The sequence below is a fragment of the Vicugna pacos genome, chromosome 15, assembly GCF_048564905.1.
Source record: "Vicugna pacos chromosome 15, VicPac4, whole genome shotgun sequence".
NCBI lineage: Eukaryota > Metazoa > Chordata > Mammalia > Artiodactyla > Camelidae > Vicugna > Vicugna pacos.
Genome location: NC_133001.1, coordinates 41185043 through 41203861, shown reverse-complemented (window position 1 = coordinate 41203861; position 18819 = coordinate 41185043). Strand labels below are relative to the sequence as shown.

At 41.7% G+C, this 18819-nt stretch overlaps 1 protein-coding gene across 2 annotated transcripts in view; it reads right to left on the bottom strand.

The window, feature by feature from the left end:
* The window catches only part of ALK (ALK receptor tyrosine kinase), a 675174-nt gene continuing 656355 nt past the window's right edge, over positions 1–18819 (bottom strand). For both annotated transcript variants that reach the window (XM_072937961.1, XM_072937963.1), the window contains 3 exons: positions 5262–5396; positions 4492–4582; positions 1–2755 (listed from right to left, as the gene is read on the bottom strand). In XM_072937961.1, the coding sequence (XP_072794062.1) occupies positions 2063–2755; positions 4492–4582; positions 5262–5396 (919 nt within the window). In that variant the 3' untranslated portion in view covers positions 1–2062. The remainder of the gene's footprint in view (positions 2756–4491; positions 4583–5261; positions 5397–18819) is intronic.

Here is an 18819-nt window from a genome sequence, read left to right as displayed (position 1 = left end):
TTGAGGTCGTCATAGCTCCACGTGGAGTTTTTTATTATCCATGTATACAGGCTTTTAAGGTTGGACTATCATTTACACGAAAACTGACACCAATAAAGACAATTAGAATCAACAAATCAATCTCAGTGGTAGTAAGGCACAACCTGAAAAATGTGATGGATTTGTAGTTTTAAGAAGAGAAAAAGTAAGGATTTCTCCCTTGTTAATGAGTTGGCTGTTTAACCATGTAGCATGCTCCCTGTTTAATTGGTTACTGGTGTTATACATATGAAGTGGTTCTCAGTTTTGACAGCTCCTGTCATTACCCTTTTAGGAAAGTGTTTCTCAGAAAGTGATTCTTGGACCCCTGCAAGTGGTTTTTGAGTTAATGTTTATATAATTAGGCTATTTGTGCCTGGCATGTACTAAAACTTTTGATACAGGTATTTAGAGATGAGTTCACTGACGGTTCATCTCCATGTGTGTCTGATGAAAATATTTCTGGCAGTTAAGAAGATAAAGGAAAGGTGGTTCCAGGGTTATCAGTGTGCAGAACTACTGACTAAGGTGAGGCACCTGCCCTAGGAGGAATGAACACTCACTGGTCTAGCGTTGGCTTAGAACAGGATGGCTTTCGCACATCTGCCAGAGTGATACTTTTGATGTAGATGAAATTGAGAAGGTAAGGGAAAAGGTAGATCCACACAGTCCTTTTGCTCGGGAATGCTTAGTGCCTAGCAAGCGATAAAAAAATGCTTTCCTCGCAAAGTGATGTTTTGGCACAGCTACCACCAGAAAAGAAACCGGGCAAGAGAACAGAGGGGAAGCAGAAAAAACAAGATGGAAACTTACTGATAAAGTAGCACTGCATATGTAGGTGTGTAAGATTTAACAGAGTCCCAGTTCGTTTTTATGGAGAAAAATTTCATATGTGAAAACCAAGTTCAGAACTCCCATTGTAACATGTCACTGCCAACCTCAGCACTCCAAGTGTCCCTTAATTCCTTTACTCATTGCCACCCAGAGACAAAATTCTGTTTTACTCTGTATTTGACAGGTCTACAAGTTATGCTGCATGTATTTCAGTAAATTTGTGTTCCCACATATGTTAGGATCACCTGATTAAGGGAGAGAAAACTCGGGTGAAACCTGGAAGGACACTGCATTAGTACCTCTCTCCTGAGGACCCCCGGAAGGCCTGCTACTCCAGTGAGCCATCCTGCAAGTAGAAACTTCAACTTAGTAACATTTATGATTGGAACTGTGAGCAGGTTTGACTCTAGTGCCCATGAATGGGAGGTTTCTATGCTTTGATCTATCACTGCTGCTGAAATTTTGTTTTCAGTGTAGTTTATTTTAGTGGAAAGTTTTAAAACAAGTAATAATTTAAATCTCAAGTTAGTGCAGTAGGAAACCTCAGTCAGTTGTTCAATTTTAGTAGGAGGGTTTTCTTAAGGCATGAGGTATATTAATAGGATGTTTGAATCTCTGGATCTGTCCTGGTGTTTTATTATCCTCTAAGCAATTGGAATATTGCATTTCATTTAGATGAGCAGATACACACTTTCTACAACCGTAACTATTCACCACAATTTAACAAACAATCGTCAGCACAACTGAAAGCATCCAAACGTCATCCATGGGGATGTTTCAGTGAGTTGTCTGTTTTTCCTTTCCAAGTAAAGAATGTCTCTTTCCTTGTGCTGACTCACCACAGATAACGCCTTTATTCCTGTTCCCTCTGCCCTCACGTGCTCCAGGTCCACATCAACCAGGTAAGGAAGCATCTCCGACTCAACTAGGAAACACCTGAGCAGCTAGTTCTGACTGGGTGGGGGGCAAGCACGCGCGAAGTGAAAGAAGCGGGAGGGAGGGGACACCCACCGTGCTTCCCGAGCCTGTACAAGCCCGTCTCGGCCTGCTGTCTGTCCTCTCCTGAAAGACCAGGGTCAACCTGTGCTCAAAACCTCTCTGAAGCAATTGGAAAACACAGCTCTGTATGTGGCACTTCAAAACAAGTTGGCACAAAATGAAAAGTGACATTTGGTCTCTGGTGGCGTGTTACCTGTCCCTCCCCGCGGGCTCAGGGCCCAGGCTGGCTCTTCAGCCCGGGGTCCTCGTAGCGGCCCGGGCCCGGGCCGGCGGCCTCGAGGGGCAGGCCCTGCTGCTGGTAGCCGTAGTTGACGTTTCCGCAGGGGAAGTGGCGCAGCCTGAACAGGGGCACGTCCTTGATGGTGGCCGTCAGCGAGGAGGGTTCCAGGAGCAGCGAGGCGCCCGGGAGTCGGCCAGCTGCTGCGTCCGCCCGGCCGCCCTCGCGGCCCGGGTGCCCCCTTCCGTGTGGCTCCGCCGTGGCGGGGGGATTGGTCTTTTTGGTGGGCTTCTCGGTCAGCCACGAGCCGTAGGTTGGGTTCCACAGGCTGGTCGGTTTGTTTCTGGAGCCCTGGACCTTGTGCGGCTCCGAGGGCAGGCTGGACTGAGCGAACGCCATGTTCACGTGGCCCCCCTCGGCGGCCGGTCCCCGAGGGGCGCGGCCCGAGCCCTCCGCCGCCGCCGCCGCCGCCGCCGCCAGCGCCTTCTTGCCGGCTTTGCCGCAGGGAGCCGAGGGCAGGGCGGGCGGGGCGGCCAGCTCTCGGCCCTCCTCGCGTCTGGCCTGGGGCGCCGAGACCAGGAGAGGAGGGAGGCCCTCGGGGTCCTTGGGCCTTGTGGGCACCTTCTCTTCCTCTTCCACCAGGGGGCCGTATTCTACGGGCAACGCGGTGTTGATCACATCTGGATCCTACAGGTGGGAGAAATGAATGGAATCAAACTTTGAATCGCAGACCAGACTTAGCAATGATCTCATCCAAATTGATTTTACAGAAGAGGAAGCCCTTCAGTGTTTACTGGGGATATATTTATCTGTAAGCCCCGGGGGCGTAAGAAACAATGGGAAATCTTCCTCCCCTTTGAAGAGCATGGAGGAGAAGCAGGATTACTGACGTGTGTGCAGTAATCCTGCCTGGGGCAGGAGAGTGAGGTCAGGAAAGGCCCTGCAGAGACAGTTGGGCAAATCTTACAGATTAATGGATTTTTAAAAAGAAGTATAAGTTACTTAAAAAAAAAATGATTCCAGTCTATTCACAATAAAATCCTTTCAACCAAAAAGTCTGGGTTTGACTTCAGTTGTGTGTGGTGGGGCAAGGGGGAGGGGAGGGACACCATGCTGTTTTACAAGGTTTATTTCCTCTTCCTCACTACCTCCCATTCTGTCTGGATGGGCTTGGCTTGGTACTAACTTTATGTTAATCATCATATCCTTACAGCTCTCCTCAATGCAGTGATTCTTTTACTAGTTTGGATATGATGAAACCTAAAAAATAGTGAAGTGCCATAAGGAAAACATTTACAAAATCAACTTCGTGCTAGAGCATTTTTACAGCAATAGAGGAAAACAGAAAAGCAGAAGCATTTGTCAGATTTGAGGAACATTGGTGGGAGAAAAAGTTAAGGAAACTTACTTCTTTAGTATTTTATGCAAATTAAGAAAAGCACTACTTCAGTTTAACAGAAAAGCAAATAGGTCCAGTACTCGTCCGTGAAGAGCAGAAGAATAAAAAATAACTTACTTACCTTCTAATTCTGTTTCAGGGTTTAGTTCCTTATTATTAATTTCTATAGTGAGTCAGTCAAAATATGCTTGTACAGAGCTCCCTGCTTTTAAGAGGGATTATATACTTTGGAGTAATTTTTCTCCAAAGAGAGAGAGAGAGTGAGTGTGTGTGTGAGTGTGTGTGTGTGTATTCTATTAATGTTACAACATAATAACCTAAAATGCCAGTGAACATCCAGTTCTCCGAAAGAACTGAAAATAACTTAAAGTCCATCTAGATAAATGCCAGTCCACTTAGTTCTGAGCTCAAAGGACCTGAAAGGACGGAATTGTGAGGCCAGGGAGTGACTAGCATGTGAAAATGTGTACATCTGTTGTCACAACCAGGCTGGGAGAACAAGGTAGTGGTTTACTGTCCGACCTCTACAGTGCTTTCCAGAGTTAGACACCCTGGCAGAATGAGACGAGAGAGGGGAGAAGTGACCGAGTGAAAGTCCCTGTGGGGCCATAGCTGGTGCAGGGAGAGGGGGCACTGCCTCCATTAAGAACCCTGGAGACGGTGGAAACTGAGGGGACTCTCACTTGATAGCCTCCACTGGAAATGCTATCCCATTTCTATCAAAGGCAATATTCAGGGTCATCACTGACAGAAATGGGAGAGGGGTCTGCATTGGGACCCGACGGCCTGCTGGGAAGAGGGGTGGCTTGGACAAAACCTCTCCAAGCTTTGGTCCTCTTAAGTGGCAGTGACTAGTGTTTGTTTACAAAATGGACAAACGGAGAACTACTTATTTTACCTTAGTTAACACTCATTCCCATGATCATAGCTCCTATTTTCTGGCTGGTGTAAATTCTCTTTCCCATTTTGGTACTTGCCAACTTTAAGACTTTTCCATATGGTTGAGGGGTAAAAATGTTTGTACCTGGGTGCAGTATTCAATCCTCTCCAGAATTATGGCAAAGTTGGGCCTGTCTTCAGGCTGATGCTGCCAGCACTGGGTCATTATCCGGTATCTAAAAGAATAAGTACATTCATTCAAATCAGGAGAAACAGGATGAAAAATACATTTATTCCCCCAGTAGTTTTCTAAATGGGACTGGAGTGGCACTGTCTTTGGGGGTGGGGACTCATCCAGGTCCCTGCAATTGGCACATGCTACCCTCTGCTGATGGGTGGAGTGTGACAGTACCGTCATACCGGCTCGTTAACAAGGACATCCTGGTGTCTACATTACATGTGGCACCTCTCATTCCAGTCCTGAATTAAAATCACCTCTGGGGCAGAATCCTCTAATTGTATTTCCCATCTGCCTTGTTTGTGGGAAGGAGATGAGGGATGCCAGACAGAACTGCAGCAAATGCAGGGAATAGAAATACTTAAAGGAGACTCAAGACATGGTGGAGGGAAGCAGGGGCGGGGTCCTATGGGGTGTTAGAGGGTGTGAGCCTGGTGAGTCCACAGCCTCCATCCAGACAGTGGGTACCCTTCTGGCTTGACATTACTGCTTTCAAGGGGCCGGAAGACTAACCCATCTCATTGAAGCCACAGACACGTTCCTATCTTGGGGCATATTAAATGAGGTCAGCCACCTGTTCCTTCCTCTTAACACAAAAAAGCATATGTGGCTGCACATATTTTTTGAAAAGGAAAACTGTGCCTAGTAAGTTGTAGAAATTCCTTAAAGAGTCATACACAGGCCCCGGGCAGTTCTTAGGTGGGTCCATCCGCCCTCCACTGGTGACAAACTCCAGAACTTCCTGGTTGCTTTTGCTCGGGTATGGCATGTATCCAAGAGAGAAGATTTCCCACAGCAGCACGCCGAAGGACCTGCGCACAGGACAGGAGACGTGGATATGGGTACATGCGCACACACACAGATACGTACACAGACGCACAGACACACACAGCAACGTATAGATACATACACAGATGCACATACACATATGGACATGTAACACACAGATGCACACACAGACACATACAGATACACAAGACATACACAAAGACATGCATACAAGGACATACATATATATACACAGCGACACAGACATAACACATACAGGGATATGAACAGACACGCAGACATACAAACACACAAAACTTTATAATTTTTTAATTTCACACTTTTCTACCATAGAGAATTCTTAATATGGAGAAAAAGTAAAGAATGAGAAAGCAGCTGCATGTGAAGCTCCATAAAAGACAGCCAGCATTTTTTTTTGTTCCAGTCAAGTTTCTATGCTTAAGATTTTCTTTATATAAGTGTAGAGTTTTGTGGGGGTTTTTTGGTGCAAATTCCATTGTAGCATAGACATTTTCCATGCTAATACAAACACTATCAATAGAATCTGACACTGCTGTGAAACTCTCCACTGAGTAGTCGTGCCATGCTTTGCTGTATTATTTCCATATTGTTTTCAATTTTCTTAATATTTAAAAAATACTGTGATGAACATCTTTGTATATTTTTAAAAAGATAATTTCCTTAGGATAAATTTCTTGAATTTAGAATTAGGATAGTCTAGTAAAATCTAGGATACTTCTAATGAAATTATTAAATCAAAACAACATGAACACTGAAAAATTCTTGCCCTATGTGGTCCATTTGACCTCCCAGTGCGTCACTCTGATCATCAGCCAGACATGCAAGGATGCATCAGACACGCTCACCCACGCTGAGAATTCTTACTAAAAATGAGAACTTCTGATTTTAAGGTAAAAAATGGCAGAATATTTTCAATTGTTTATTGACTTGATAATTAACAGGGTTGAGTGCTTTCTCAACCATTAATTCACTTCATTTTTTTCTCCTATGAATTGTTCATATTTAAGCACATATTGCCCCTTTAACCACATATTGTTTTGCTATCAGGTTTTTGATTTATAGGCATAACTTATACATCAAAGATATTCATCTTTTATCCAAAATTCAAATATTACTTTAGTTGCTTTCTAATTCTTTTTTTTTAGCATGCCAAAGATTTATTTTTTTAGGTAGTTGAATCTATTTTTTAAAAATTTTGTGATTTCCTCCACCTGTTTCATAAATTATACAATCCTCCCTTCACCAAAGATTAGAAGAATATTGGCTATTTTCTTCCAGTTGTATTTGTTTTTTCCTCTCAAATCCAGTTGGAACTGAGTGTGGTATACAGTGTGAGGTAAGGATCTAAACTTACTTGCTTTTCTAACACCACTCTTCGAACAACACACATTCATAAAGTAATTTTCTCTTCAGCTGTTGACTTGTGAGGAAAACCGGGTCTGTGCCTGGGTTATCTGTTCGCTTCATCTATTTGTCTGCTTCTTGCATTGAAACTGTTCTGTTTTACTTCTTGTGTATTTATGTTTTCATATCTGGTTGAGCATTTCCCCCTTACTTCTTTTTAAAGAAATGTATTTGATTTCTAATTTGTTTTAAATGAACTTTAAAAAGATTTTTTTATTATATGTCCATGAATGACTGAAAAATTGTGCTGAACACTGGAATTTGACACAACACTGTAAAATGATTATGAATCAATAAAAAATGTTAAAAAAAAAAAAAAGAAATACAAAGGCCAAAATGTTAAAAAAAAAAAAAAGATTTTTTTATCATGTTCCAAAATCACCTCCTTTAATATTCTGACTGAGACTTGTATTTTAAACCTATAATTTCATAATTAGCTTTCTGATGCAAAAGAGCTTATCTTTGTCTTTGTGTCTGGCTGTAACTTGCTGATGTTAATAAGTATTACCGCAGAAGCTGTAGCGAACTATAGCTCCTCCATCTCCTAAGGAACACAAGGCACTATTTATAGACATCATTTAGGTGAAATTTCAAAGACTTTTGTGAGGAGAATTGGGCAAAGATATTTTTCAAGTGAGAAGGCTGAAGCAGAGGTTATTATACAACTAATCCAAGACATAGTAGAATACATTACTAGATCTCTTGATTCTGCTACCTGCAAATTGCCTGGCACATGTATCATTCCTCTCTGCTTGGTGGTCTTTCTGTCCCCAATGCAAAACAAAATAAGCAAAGTTATGCATGAAACTGGCAGCAGGGCTTAAAGACATCCAGCTATATGTTTTCTGCCTGTCTAAATAGATAGGGCACCACCATCTGTCTCCCTCTGAGAGAACCACCATTTAGACAGCAAATAGATGCTTATTTCCTTAGGTTAGAATTCAAGGGAGCAGGAAGAACTGTTGGTCATAGAACAGTGATAATTTCAAGTAAGTAACATCAGATGTAGTAGATAATCATGCAGGACACCCAGTTATACCTGAATTTCAGATAAGCAAGAAATACTTTTTTTAGTATATCCCAAAATACTGCATGGGACCTACTCATGCCTCCAAATTATTCGCTGTTCATCTGAAATCCCATTTTAACTGGCCATTTTGTATTTTATCTAGCACCCTATGGGATAAGGTAAATCTCTATTTTGTGTGCCAGATGGTTCTTTAATCACCTAGAAGCTAAGCCTGTCTTAAATAGGAGCAACAAGGCCCAAAACTTTGCACCAAAGCATTCAAAATCAAATAAAAATAACTTTTTCAAAAATCTCACTTTGTTTCTCCTGATATTAAACCTACTCTGCCAGAATTAGAGAAATAGCTTAAGTGATTGCTGATTATTTTTAAAATTTGAATCAATGAAGATAATCTGATGAAAAAGTTTTCAAGTCAGAACTGTGCTGTGTTTACCTGTCTTTTAAAGCTAACTTTTATTTTCCTTTCTTCATAACCCGAAGGTGGAAGACTGTCTTCCATTATGACAGAGGGTGGGCACTACTAGGAAAAATGGGAACTCAAAGGGACTGTACTGAAACAGCCAGCTGATTCCACTGTTTGTTGCAGTCCTCTAAGCTTCAGATTCATGTCTAAGAAGCCCAGGCAGCATCTCCATTGGCCCAATGTAAAAGGCAACTCAGACTTGACATGTCCTGTCAGAGCTCTTCCTGCACCCAAACCACTTCCTCCTCCATCCTTTCCAGCTCAGTGGGACCATGAGCTACCTCTCTGCTCAAGCCGCAAGCCTAGGGCCGTCCTTGCTCTTTCTCACGCCTCCCACTCCACGTCCAGACGGAGCTGGAATCTGACCACGATTAATGGCTTCCACTACTGCCACCAAGTCTTGCCCCTCCCATCTCTTATCTAGAAATGAGTAATATTCTCCTAACTGGCTTCCCATCTTCACCTGCCCTGGTCCCCTGGTCTGGTCTATTTTCAATGGCAGCCAGACTTTTTTTTTTTTTTTTTAAATATTGTGTCACATTCTTGCTTCCAACCCATCAGGGGCATCTCGTTGTGCTCTGAATACAATCCACATTCCCTCTTGTGGCTCCCAAGGCCTCCACAGTTGCCCCTGCCTGCCTCTTCCATCTCAATCACCACTGGTCCCTACGCTCACGAAGACTTGTGTTCATTCCTCAAACAAGCTAGTCTTGTTCTTACCACTGGCTCTTTACACTTGACCTTCCCTGGACCTGGAAATCTCCCAGATCTTTCTACGGTGTGCCCTTCTGTCATTCAGGTGTCAGAATGTTGCCTCCTACAAGGAGCCTTCTCTGACCACCTGTACTTAAAACAGCTTCCCTCCTCAGCTGCCATCACCCATACCCTTGACTCTGCTCTTTTGTCTCCAAAGCACTTACCAGTATTTGAAGTTGTGTAATTTGTTTCTTTAAGAACTTTAATTACGAAATTGTTAGGCAGTTAGATAGAAATGAGCACTGGGGAGTGGGAGAGGAAAGAAAAGGAACAACCCTGTAGTATGCCTGCACTCAGGATAAGGGGCTCCAAAACTTACTTTCTCTAAATGAGGGCCAGCAAAGAAGTCAGCTAGGCTCGAACACTGCAGCTGCACAACAGACAGAAGGACCCGGCTTAATTTGACCCAATGCTCATTATAATGTAATTAACATTGCAGTTTGAGCCCCTTCCCATAGGTTTCTGTGAGCTTCATGGGTAAGAACCCGCACAAAAGGAATGGGCGTGTCTGAGCACAAGGAATGTGAGCTGTCAATCAGCCTGAGCAAAGAACCTGAGCCGTGAATCAATCAATCATGAAAATGCCCCTAAGCCAGGATATAAAAACAGGAAAAACAAAGGAGCAGCACTTTTCCTCTTGGATTGGCCCTCTCCCAGTTCTCGGAGGTGTGCTGTATTTTACTACCTTTTTACTTTACTAATAAAATCTTGTTTATATCACACTTTCTATCTCTCATTAAAAATTTTTTTTTCAGGTGACTAAGAACTGAGGTAATTCTTATTTCCCTCCTCCCAGTAACAAAATAATCCAAACTTTAAAAAGGAAAAGTAATCGAATAGATACCTGTTACTCTAGATGTTAATAATTTGCCTTATTTGTGTCAGTTCTCCTCCTTTTCAAGAAGTAAAATAGATGAGGTAAGCCTCACCCTCCACCTTCCCTCTCCCTCCCTCCCCTCCGCTGAAGGTACAGTGTAGCCTCTCATGGATGTTTTCATGTTTTTTCACAATGTGTAAAAGCATGAAACATGAGGAATCTATATTGTAGACCTAATTTTGTATTGTAAAATGATATTTTGGAATTTGCCTTTTTCCCACTAAACCTTGTTTTGAGATTTACCCATATTGCTACCTGTAGGTTTGGCATGTTCTTTTATATTGCTGAATAGTTTTCCACGATCTAAGTAAACCAAGTTCTCTTTTTCTGTCTCCCACTTAGGGGATAGTTAGGCTGTCTCTGCTCTTTCTTTATCTGTAAATAATGTTGCAAATGAACATCCTGCGCAAGTCTATGTGTGTCAGCCTCTCGCTGGTGTAGACACTGAGATTGCTGGGTCACAGGGTGTGCAAGTGTTCTGAGCAATTCAGTAATTACCTAAATTACTCTTATCTGGATCGGGTGGGTGAGTGGTGCTCTAACTTTGGTTCATACGGGATCACCTGGAAGGAGGGCCCATTAAAACATAGACTGCTGGACCCCACCCCTCGAGTTTGTTTCATCAGGCCTGAGGTGGGGGCTGGGGATTTGCATTTCTAACAAGTTCCCAGGGATGCTGATGCTAATCCAAGGACTGCGCTCTGAGACCCACTGGGTTTGCTAAGTCGAATCTCAGTGGCTTCCAACAGAGGCTCCTGCTCACATTGTCAAACATAGGTCAGGAAGGGGACGTGGGTCCCTGTGGCTCTGCTGTCCCCTCAATGCAAGGCTTTCAGAATTTGAAAGACTTGTCTTCTTGCTTTCCTGTGTTGCTTGTTGAGAAATTTGATTCCATCTGGATTCCCTCTCTCGTCTCTGATCATTTTTTAACTATTACTTTGTCACCTTGGAAGCCTGCAGCATCTTGATCACCACTGGTCTGAAATTTCATGATGATGTGCTCCAGTGTCGCTCCTTTTATCCACGGTGTTTGGCTCTTGCTGGATGCTTTCATTCTGGAAGATTCCTTCTGAGCAATCTTCTTGAATTATTTCTTTGGTATTTTTATTCCCATCATTTCCTCTGCTTATTCTTTCTGGGAATTCTGTTTGTCAGCTAATTAGCTCTAACCTGAAAGGTCTAACCCTCTTTCTTTCCTATCTATCCCATCTATTTATAGTTGTTTTATTTTCTAGAAGATTTATGGAACTGTCTTCCAACTTTTCTATTACTTTCACACATCTATCATCATATTAAAAATTTATCTTAGGAACAGTTTTAGATTGTAAAGAAATTAATGAAGATAACACAGAAAGTTCCCACATACCTCACGCTCAGGTCCCTCTATTTTTAGCAGCTTACATTAGTATGGTACATTTCTTACAATTAATGAGCCAATACTAAGGCATTATTATTAACTAAAACCCATAGTTTTGCTCACATTTCCTTAGTTTTTGCTGAATTTCCATTTTTGTTCCTGGAACCCATTAGAATATCATGTTATATTTAGTTGTCTTGTTTCCTTAGGCTACTCTTGACTTTGGCAACTTCAGACTTCCCTCATTTTTGATGACCGTGACAGTTCTGAGGAGCACCGGTGAGGGATTTTGTAGAATGTCAAAACTGGGGTATGTCTGTTTTTCTTACGATTAGACTGGAGTTACTGGGTTTGGGAGGAAAACCACAGAGGTTAACTGCCATTTCATCATATTGTATCAAGGACACGCTGTCAACATGATCTATACTGTTGACGCTGACCTTGAGCGCCGGGCGGAGGCAGTGTTTGCCAAGTTTCTTTCTCGCCCCTGCTTTCCCCTCCCTGCTCTGTAAGAGGACGCGCTGTGCGCAGCCCGCACGGGCTTCGGGGAACTAATGCTCCAAACCTCGAGGGCTCTATCGTCCTCTTATAGCCAGGAACTTCTTTCTCTAAAAACAGATTAAAATGATCTTTTGTCCGTAGATTGTGGTTGCAATAATTCAAGTTTCTGAGGATATCATTTTTAAATGCTTTCCTAGTTTTCTGCATTCTTCTTCCTCCAGGTTTCTTTTTATATGTTTGTTTCCTTCCGATTAGAATCTTTTCTCACACGTCTGATTCTCAGCTGTCTGTTCACATTTGAAGCCCGGGACGTGAAAGAGCTGATGGGAAGCTCTACGTAGATGAGGCTTGTCAACTGGTGGGCGACTGGCTTGTTTCACGTGGTGTATTAGTTTCCCGCGGCTGCCGTGACAATTTACCACAAACTTGGTGGCTTAAAACAACCAAAGTTCATTCTCTCACAGTTCTGGGGGCCAGAGGTCTGAAGTCAATATCGTGGGCTGAAAGCAAGGTGTCGGCAGGGCCGCACTCCCTCCAGAGGCTCCGGGAGAACCGTTCCTGGCCTGTTCTGGCTTCTGGAAGTTCTTGGCTGTGGCCACATCTCTTCAACCTCTGCCTCTCATGAGGACACCTGTGATGGCATTTGGGGCCCACCTGATAAGGCAGGGTAACTGTCCCACCTCCAGATCCCCAATTTTGTCACATCTGCAAAGACTTTCCTTACAAGGGAAGAATGACAGGTTTCTGGGATTGGGGCCTGACACCTGTGGACGACCATTACTCAGCCAACTAACACTTGTGGCATCTGAAATTGTTCTCTTTATTGCTCAGCCCCTCTAATGAGGAAGCTTCTGATCCCCTCCCGCCTAGCTGCCATGTTCTTGGCACTGAGTGGGGGGAGAAGGCATACACCTTTAAGCAGGTAGATTTCAAAAAATATACAGCCCTGCTTAGAGCAGAGAATTCACCTTCGGTGATGTCTAATGTCCCCGAGACCAAAAGACTTTAGTTCAACCTCTTCAGAGAGGGAATCCCTAGTCTTGTGTGTTGGTAGGGAAGGGAGAGGGGTAAGGGAATGGGCCCGAAGATGGATTAGTCACTTTTTAAACAGATCTGTAACTCATTTCCTCCCTATTGCACGTCTGCTTTCAGAGGTGCCTGCAATGCCCAGGCCTTTCTGGGTCTCCTGATCAGGCAGAGTGAACCAGGCTGCTTCTGGACCTAGATGCCAACTTTCTAGTCTCCTAAGTAAGGGGCCACTTGCCCATAAACCTTCCAGTTTCCCAAATTTTGTCATTCTTGTTATCTTTATCCTTGTGCATTTTTATGCAACTAAGACTCCCTTTTATGTGTGTGTGCGCACATGTGCGTGTGTGTGTGTATTCTGGAAGGGAGCATGGGTTCAATCTGCCATTTAAAATATTATGTGTTGTTCTTATAGGAATTATGTAAATACAATGGAGATTCCTCAAAAAATGAAAACTAGAACTACCTTCAGATCTAGCAATCTTACTTCTGGGTATACATCCAGGGAAATAAAATCAGTGTCTTCAGGAGGGATCTGCACTCCCAGGTGCACTGCAGCATTATTCACAATGGCAGAGATATGGAAAGAACCTGAATATCCACTGATGGATAAAAGGATAAACAAAATGTGGCATGTGTATATATAGTGGAATATTATTCAGCCTTATAGCAGAAGGACATGAGGATTTCTGGTCAAGATGGCAGAGTAGTAGGACCACAAGCTCACCTCTCCTTGTGACTATAACAAAACCACAACTGACTGCTAAACAACAATTGGAAAAAAAAAAAAAAAAAAAGACTGGAACCTAAAAAAGATCTTCAACTGGAAACATAAAGAGGGAACCAACCACAGCAGGACGGTAGGAGGGGTGTGCTTCCAATATAATCAGGCCCCATACCCCCCGGTGATGGGTGACCCAGAAGCTGAAGAATAGTTAAGTCGCAGAGGCCCTTCCACGGGAGTGAGAGTTCTGAGCCCCACATCAGGCTCCCCAGCCCGGGGTTCCAGCATTGGGAGGAGGGGCCCCAGGACATCTGGTTTTGAAGGCCAGTGGGGTGTAACTCCAGGAGCCCCATGGGACTGGGGGAAACAGAGGCTTCATTCTCTTGAGAAGCATTCACAGAATCTCATGTCCTTCATAGGAACCTGGGCCAGATCTGCCTGCTGGTTTTGGAGGATCTCCTGGGGAGGTAGGGGGCAGCTGTGGCTTACCCAGGGGACATAAAAGCTGGTGGTGGACATTCTGGGAATGTTTACCTACATGAGCTTTCCTGACATCTTGATTGCATCATTAGCACCAATACCCAACAGCCTGTAGGCTTAAGGGCTGGGAAGCCTCAGGCCAAACAACATACTGGGTAGGAACACAGCCCCACCCATCAGCAGACTTCCTGAGCCACAAATGCCTCTAGATACCACCAGAGGTCCAGGACCAAGCTTCACCCAGCAGTGGGCAGGCACTGGCTCCTCCTGCCAGGAAACCTGCATAAGTCTCTAGTCCAGCCTTATCCACCAGGGGGCAGATACCAGAAATAAGAAAACAATCCCAAAACCTGTGGGAAGAATCCACAAACACAGGCCAGACTCCACACTGGGACGGGCTGGACCCTGGCCCTTGGGTGACAAGAGAGGAGTGCACTGCTGGGATGCACAGGATGTCTCCCACAGAGGGCCACCTCCCCAAGGTCGAGAAACGTAACTAAACTACCTAAAAATACAAATAGAAAGACAGACAGTATGAGGTGGTAGAGGAATATCTTCCAGGCTAAGGCACAAGATAAAAATCCTGGAGGAAGAAATAAGCGATGAGGAGACAGGCAATTTATCTAAGAAAGAGTTTAGAGTAATGATAGAGAAGACGTTCAGAGAACTCAAGAGGAGTATAGATGCACAGAGTAAAAGTTTTTAGCAAAGAGTTGGAAAATATAAAGAATACCCAAACTGAGTTGAAGAATAAAATCAGTGAAATGAATAACACACTAGAAGGAACCAAGAACAGACTAAATGATACAGAAGAATGGATTAATAAGCTAGAAGACAGATTAGTGGAAATCACTACTGTAGAACAGAAAAAAGAATGAAAAGAAATGAGGGTAGTTTAAAAGAACTCTGGGATAACGTGAAGTGCACTAATAAGTGAGTCCCAGAAAGAAGAGGGAAAGGACCTGAGAAAAACTTTGAAGAGATAATAACTGAAAACTTCTCTAATTTGGGAAAGGAAACAGTCACCCAAGTCCAGGAAGCGCAGAGTTCCACATAGAATCAACCCAAGAAGGAACACACTGAGGCAGATAGTAATCAAACTGAGAAAAATAAAGGATAAGGAGAAAATATTAAAATCAGCAAGAGAAAAGGAACAAATAACATATAAGGGAACTCCCATAAGGTTATCAGCTGATTTTTCAGCAGACTCTATAGGCCAGAAGGGTGTGGCATGATATATTTAAAGTGATGAAAGGGAAAAACCTACAACCAAGAATCCTCTATCCAGCAAGGCTCTCATTCAGATTTGACAGAGAAATCAAAAGCTTCACTGATAAACAAAAGCTAAAAGATTTCAGCACCACCAACCAGGTTTAAAAAAGTTAAAGGAACTTCTTTAGTCATCAAAGCACAAGAAAAAAGAACAACAACAAAAAAAAGATTTTAAAAAAACCTACAAAAACAAACCCCAAACAATTAACAGAATGGCAATAAGAACATACATATCACTAATAACCTTAAATGTAAATGGATTAAATGCTCCAACCAAAAGACACAGACTGGCTGAATGGATACAAAAATAAGACCCATATATATGCTGTCTACAAGAGACCCACTACAGACATATGCAGGCTGAAAAGTAAAGGGATGGAAAAAGACATTCCAGGCAATCAGAAACCAAAAGGAAGCTGGAGTAGCAATACTTACATCAGACAAAACAGATTTCAAAATAAAGACTCTACAAGAGACAAACGACACTACATAATGCGTAAGGGATCAATCCAAGAAGAGGATATAACTATTATAAATATATATGCACCCAACATAGGAGCACCTCAGTATATAAGGCAATTGTTAACAGACATAAAAGGAGAAATCCACAATAACACAATAAAATGGGGGAGCTTAACACACCACTTACATCAATAAACAGATCATCCAGACGAAATATGGAAATACAGGCCCTAAATAACATATTAGACCAGATGGACTTAATTGCTATCTGTGAAGCATTCCATCCAAAAGCAACAGAACACACATTCTTCTCAAGTGTACATGGAACATTCTCCAGAATAGACCACATGCTGGCCCACAAAGCTAGCCTCAGTAAATTTAAGAAAATTGACATTGTAGCAAGCATCTTTTCTGACCACAACACTATAAGGTTAGAAATCAACTACAAGAAAAAAACTAAAAACTGCAAGCACATGGGGGCTAAGCAACACGCTACTAAACAACCAATGGATCGCTGAAGAAATTAAAGAGGAAATAAAAAAATCCTTTGAGACAAAAAACAAAAACACAATGATCCAAAATCTCTGGGACACAGCAAAAGCAGCCCTAAGAGGGAAGTTTACAGCAGTACAAGCCTACCTCAGGAAACAAGAAAAAATTCAAGTAAACAACCTAACCTCACATCCAAAGCAGCTAGAGAAAGACGAACAAACAAAATGCAAAGTTAGCAGAAGGAAAGAAATCATAAAGATCAGTGCAGAAATAAATAAGAGACTAAAGAAACAATAGAAAAGATCAATGAAACTAAAAGCTGGTTCTTTGAAAAGATAAACAAAATTGAGTCTGATAAACTTTTAGTCAGACTCATCAAGAAAAAATGGGAGAGGGCCCAAATTAATAAAATCAGAAATGAAAAAGAAATTATAAATGACACCACAGAAATACAAGGGATCATAAGAGGCTACTATGAGCAACTATACACCAACAAAAAGGACAACATAGAAGAAATGGACAATTTCTTAGGAAGATACAATTTGCCAAGACTGAACCAGAAAGAAATAGACAATATGAACAGACCAATTACTAGTACTGAAATTGAAACAATAATTTAAAAACTCCCAACAAACAAAAGCCCAGGACCAGAAGGCTTCACAAGTGAATCTACCAAGCATTAGAGAAGATTTGACACCTATCCTGAAAATATTCCAAATATTGCCAAGGAAGGAACACTTCCAGACTCATTCTATGAGGCCATCATCACCCTGATACCAAAACCAGAAAAAGATATCACAAAAAAAGAAAACTACAGGCCAATATAACTTAAGGATATAGATGCAAAAATCCTCAACAAAATACTAGCAAATCGACTCCAACAATGCAGTAAAATACACTATGATCACGTGGGATTTACACCAGGGTTGCACAATGATTTCTCAATATCTGCAAATCAATCAGTGTGATACACCACATTAACAAATTGAATAAAAAAACATATGATCATCTCAATAGATGCAGAAAAAGCTTTTAATAAAATTCAACATCCATTTATGATAAAAACTCTCCAGAAAGTGGGCACAGATGGAACACACCTCAATATAATAAAGGCCATATATGACAAACCCACAGCTAACATCATACTTAATGGGGAAAAGCTGAAAGCACTTCCTCTAAGATCAGGAACAAGATAAGGATGCCCATTCTCACCACTTTTATTCAACATAGTTTTGGAAGTCCTAGCCATAATAAACAGAGAAGAAAATTAAAAGGAATCAAAATTGGAAACAAAGAATTAAAACTGTCACTGTTTGCAGATGACATGATACTACACATAGAAACCAGAAAACTACTAGAATTCATCAATGAACTTGGTAAAGTTTCAGGTACAAAATTAATATACAGAAATCAGTTGTATTTCTATACACAAACAATGAAACAGCTGAAAAAGAAATTAAGGAAACAATACCATTTACCATCACACCAAAAAGAATAAAATACCCAGGAATAAACCTACCCAAGGAAGCAAAAGACCTGTACTCGGAAAACTATAAGACACTGATGAAAGAAACTGAAGATGACATAAACAAATGGAAAGATATACTGTTCTTGGATTGGAAGAATCAATATTGTTAAAATGGCCATACTGCCCATAAAAGGCAACATACAAATTCAATGCAATCCCTATCAAATTACCAATGACATTCTTCACAGAGCTGGAACAAAAAAGAATGTTAAAAATTTGTATGGAAACACTAGAACCTCGAATAGCCAAAACAATCTTGAAAAAGAATGGAGCTGGGAGAATCAGGCTCCCTGACTTCAGACTATACTACAAAGCTACAGTAATCAAACAGTATGGTACTGGCACAAAAACAGACACATAAATCAATGGAACAGTATAGAAAGTCCAGAAATAAACCCATGCACTTATGGTCAGTTAGTCTACAACAAAGGAGGCAAGACTATACAACAGAGAAAAGACAGTCTCTTCAACAAGTAGTGCTGGGAAAACTGGACAGCTACCTGTAAAAGACTAAAATTAGAACATTCTCTAACACTATGTAGAAAAATAAACTCAAAATGGATTAAAGACCTAAATGTAAGACCAGATACTATAAAACTCCTAGAGGAAAACTTAGGCAGAACACTCTTGGACATAAATCACAGCAATATGTTTTTTCAACCAGCTCCTGGAGTATTGGAAATGAAAGCAAAAATAAACAAATACGATCAAATTAAACTTAAAAGCTTCTGCGCAGCTAAGGATACCATCAACAAAATGAAAAGACAACCTACAGAATGGGAGAAAATACTTGCAAATGATGCAAAAGACAAGGGACTAATTTCCAAAATACACAAACAGCTCATACACCTTATTAACAAAAAAAAAGCAACCCAACAAAAATGGGTAGAAGACCTAAACAGACATTTCTCTGAAGACAGACAGATGGCCAACAAGCACATGAAAAGATGCTCAACATCGCTAATTGTTAGAGAGATGCAAATCAAAACTACAATGAGATATCACTTCATACCAGTCAGAATGTGCATCATTAAAAAGTTTACAATTAATAAA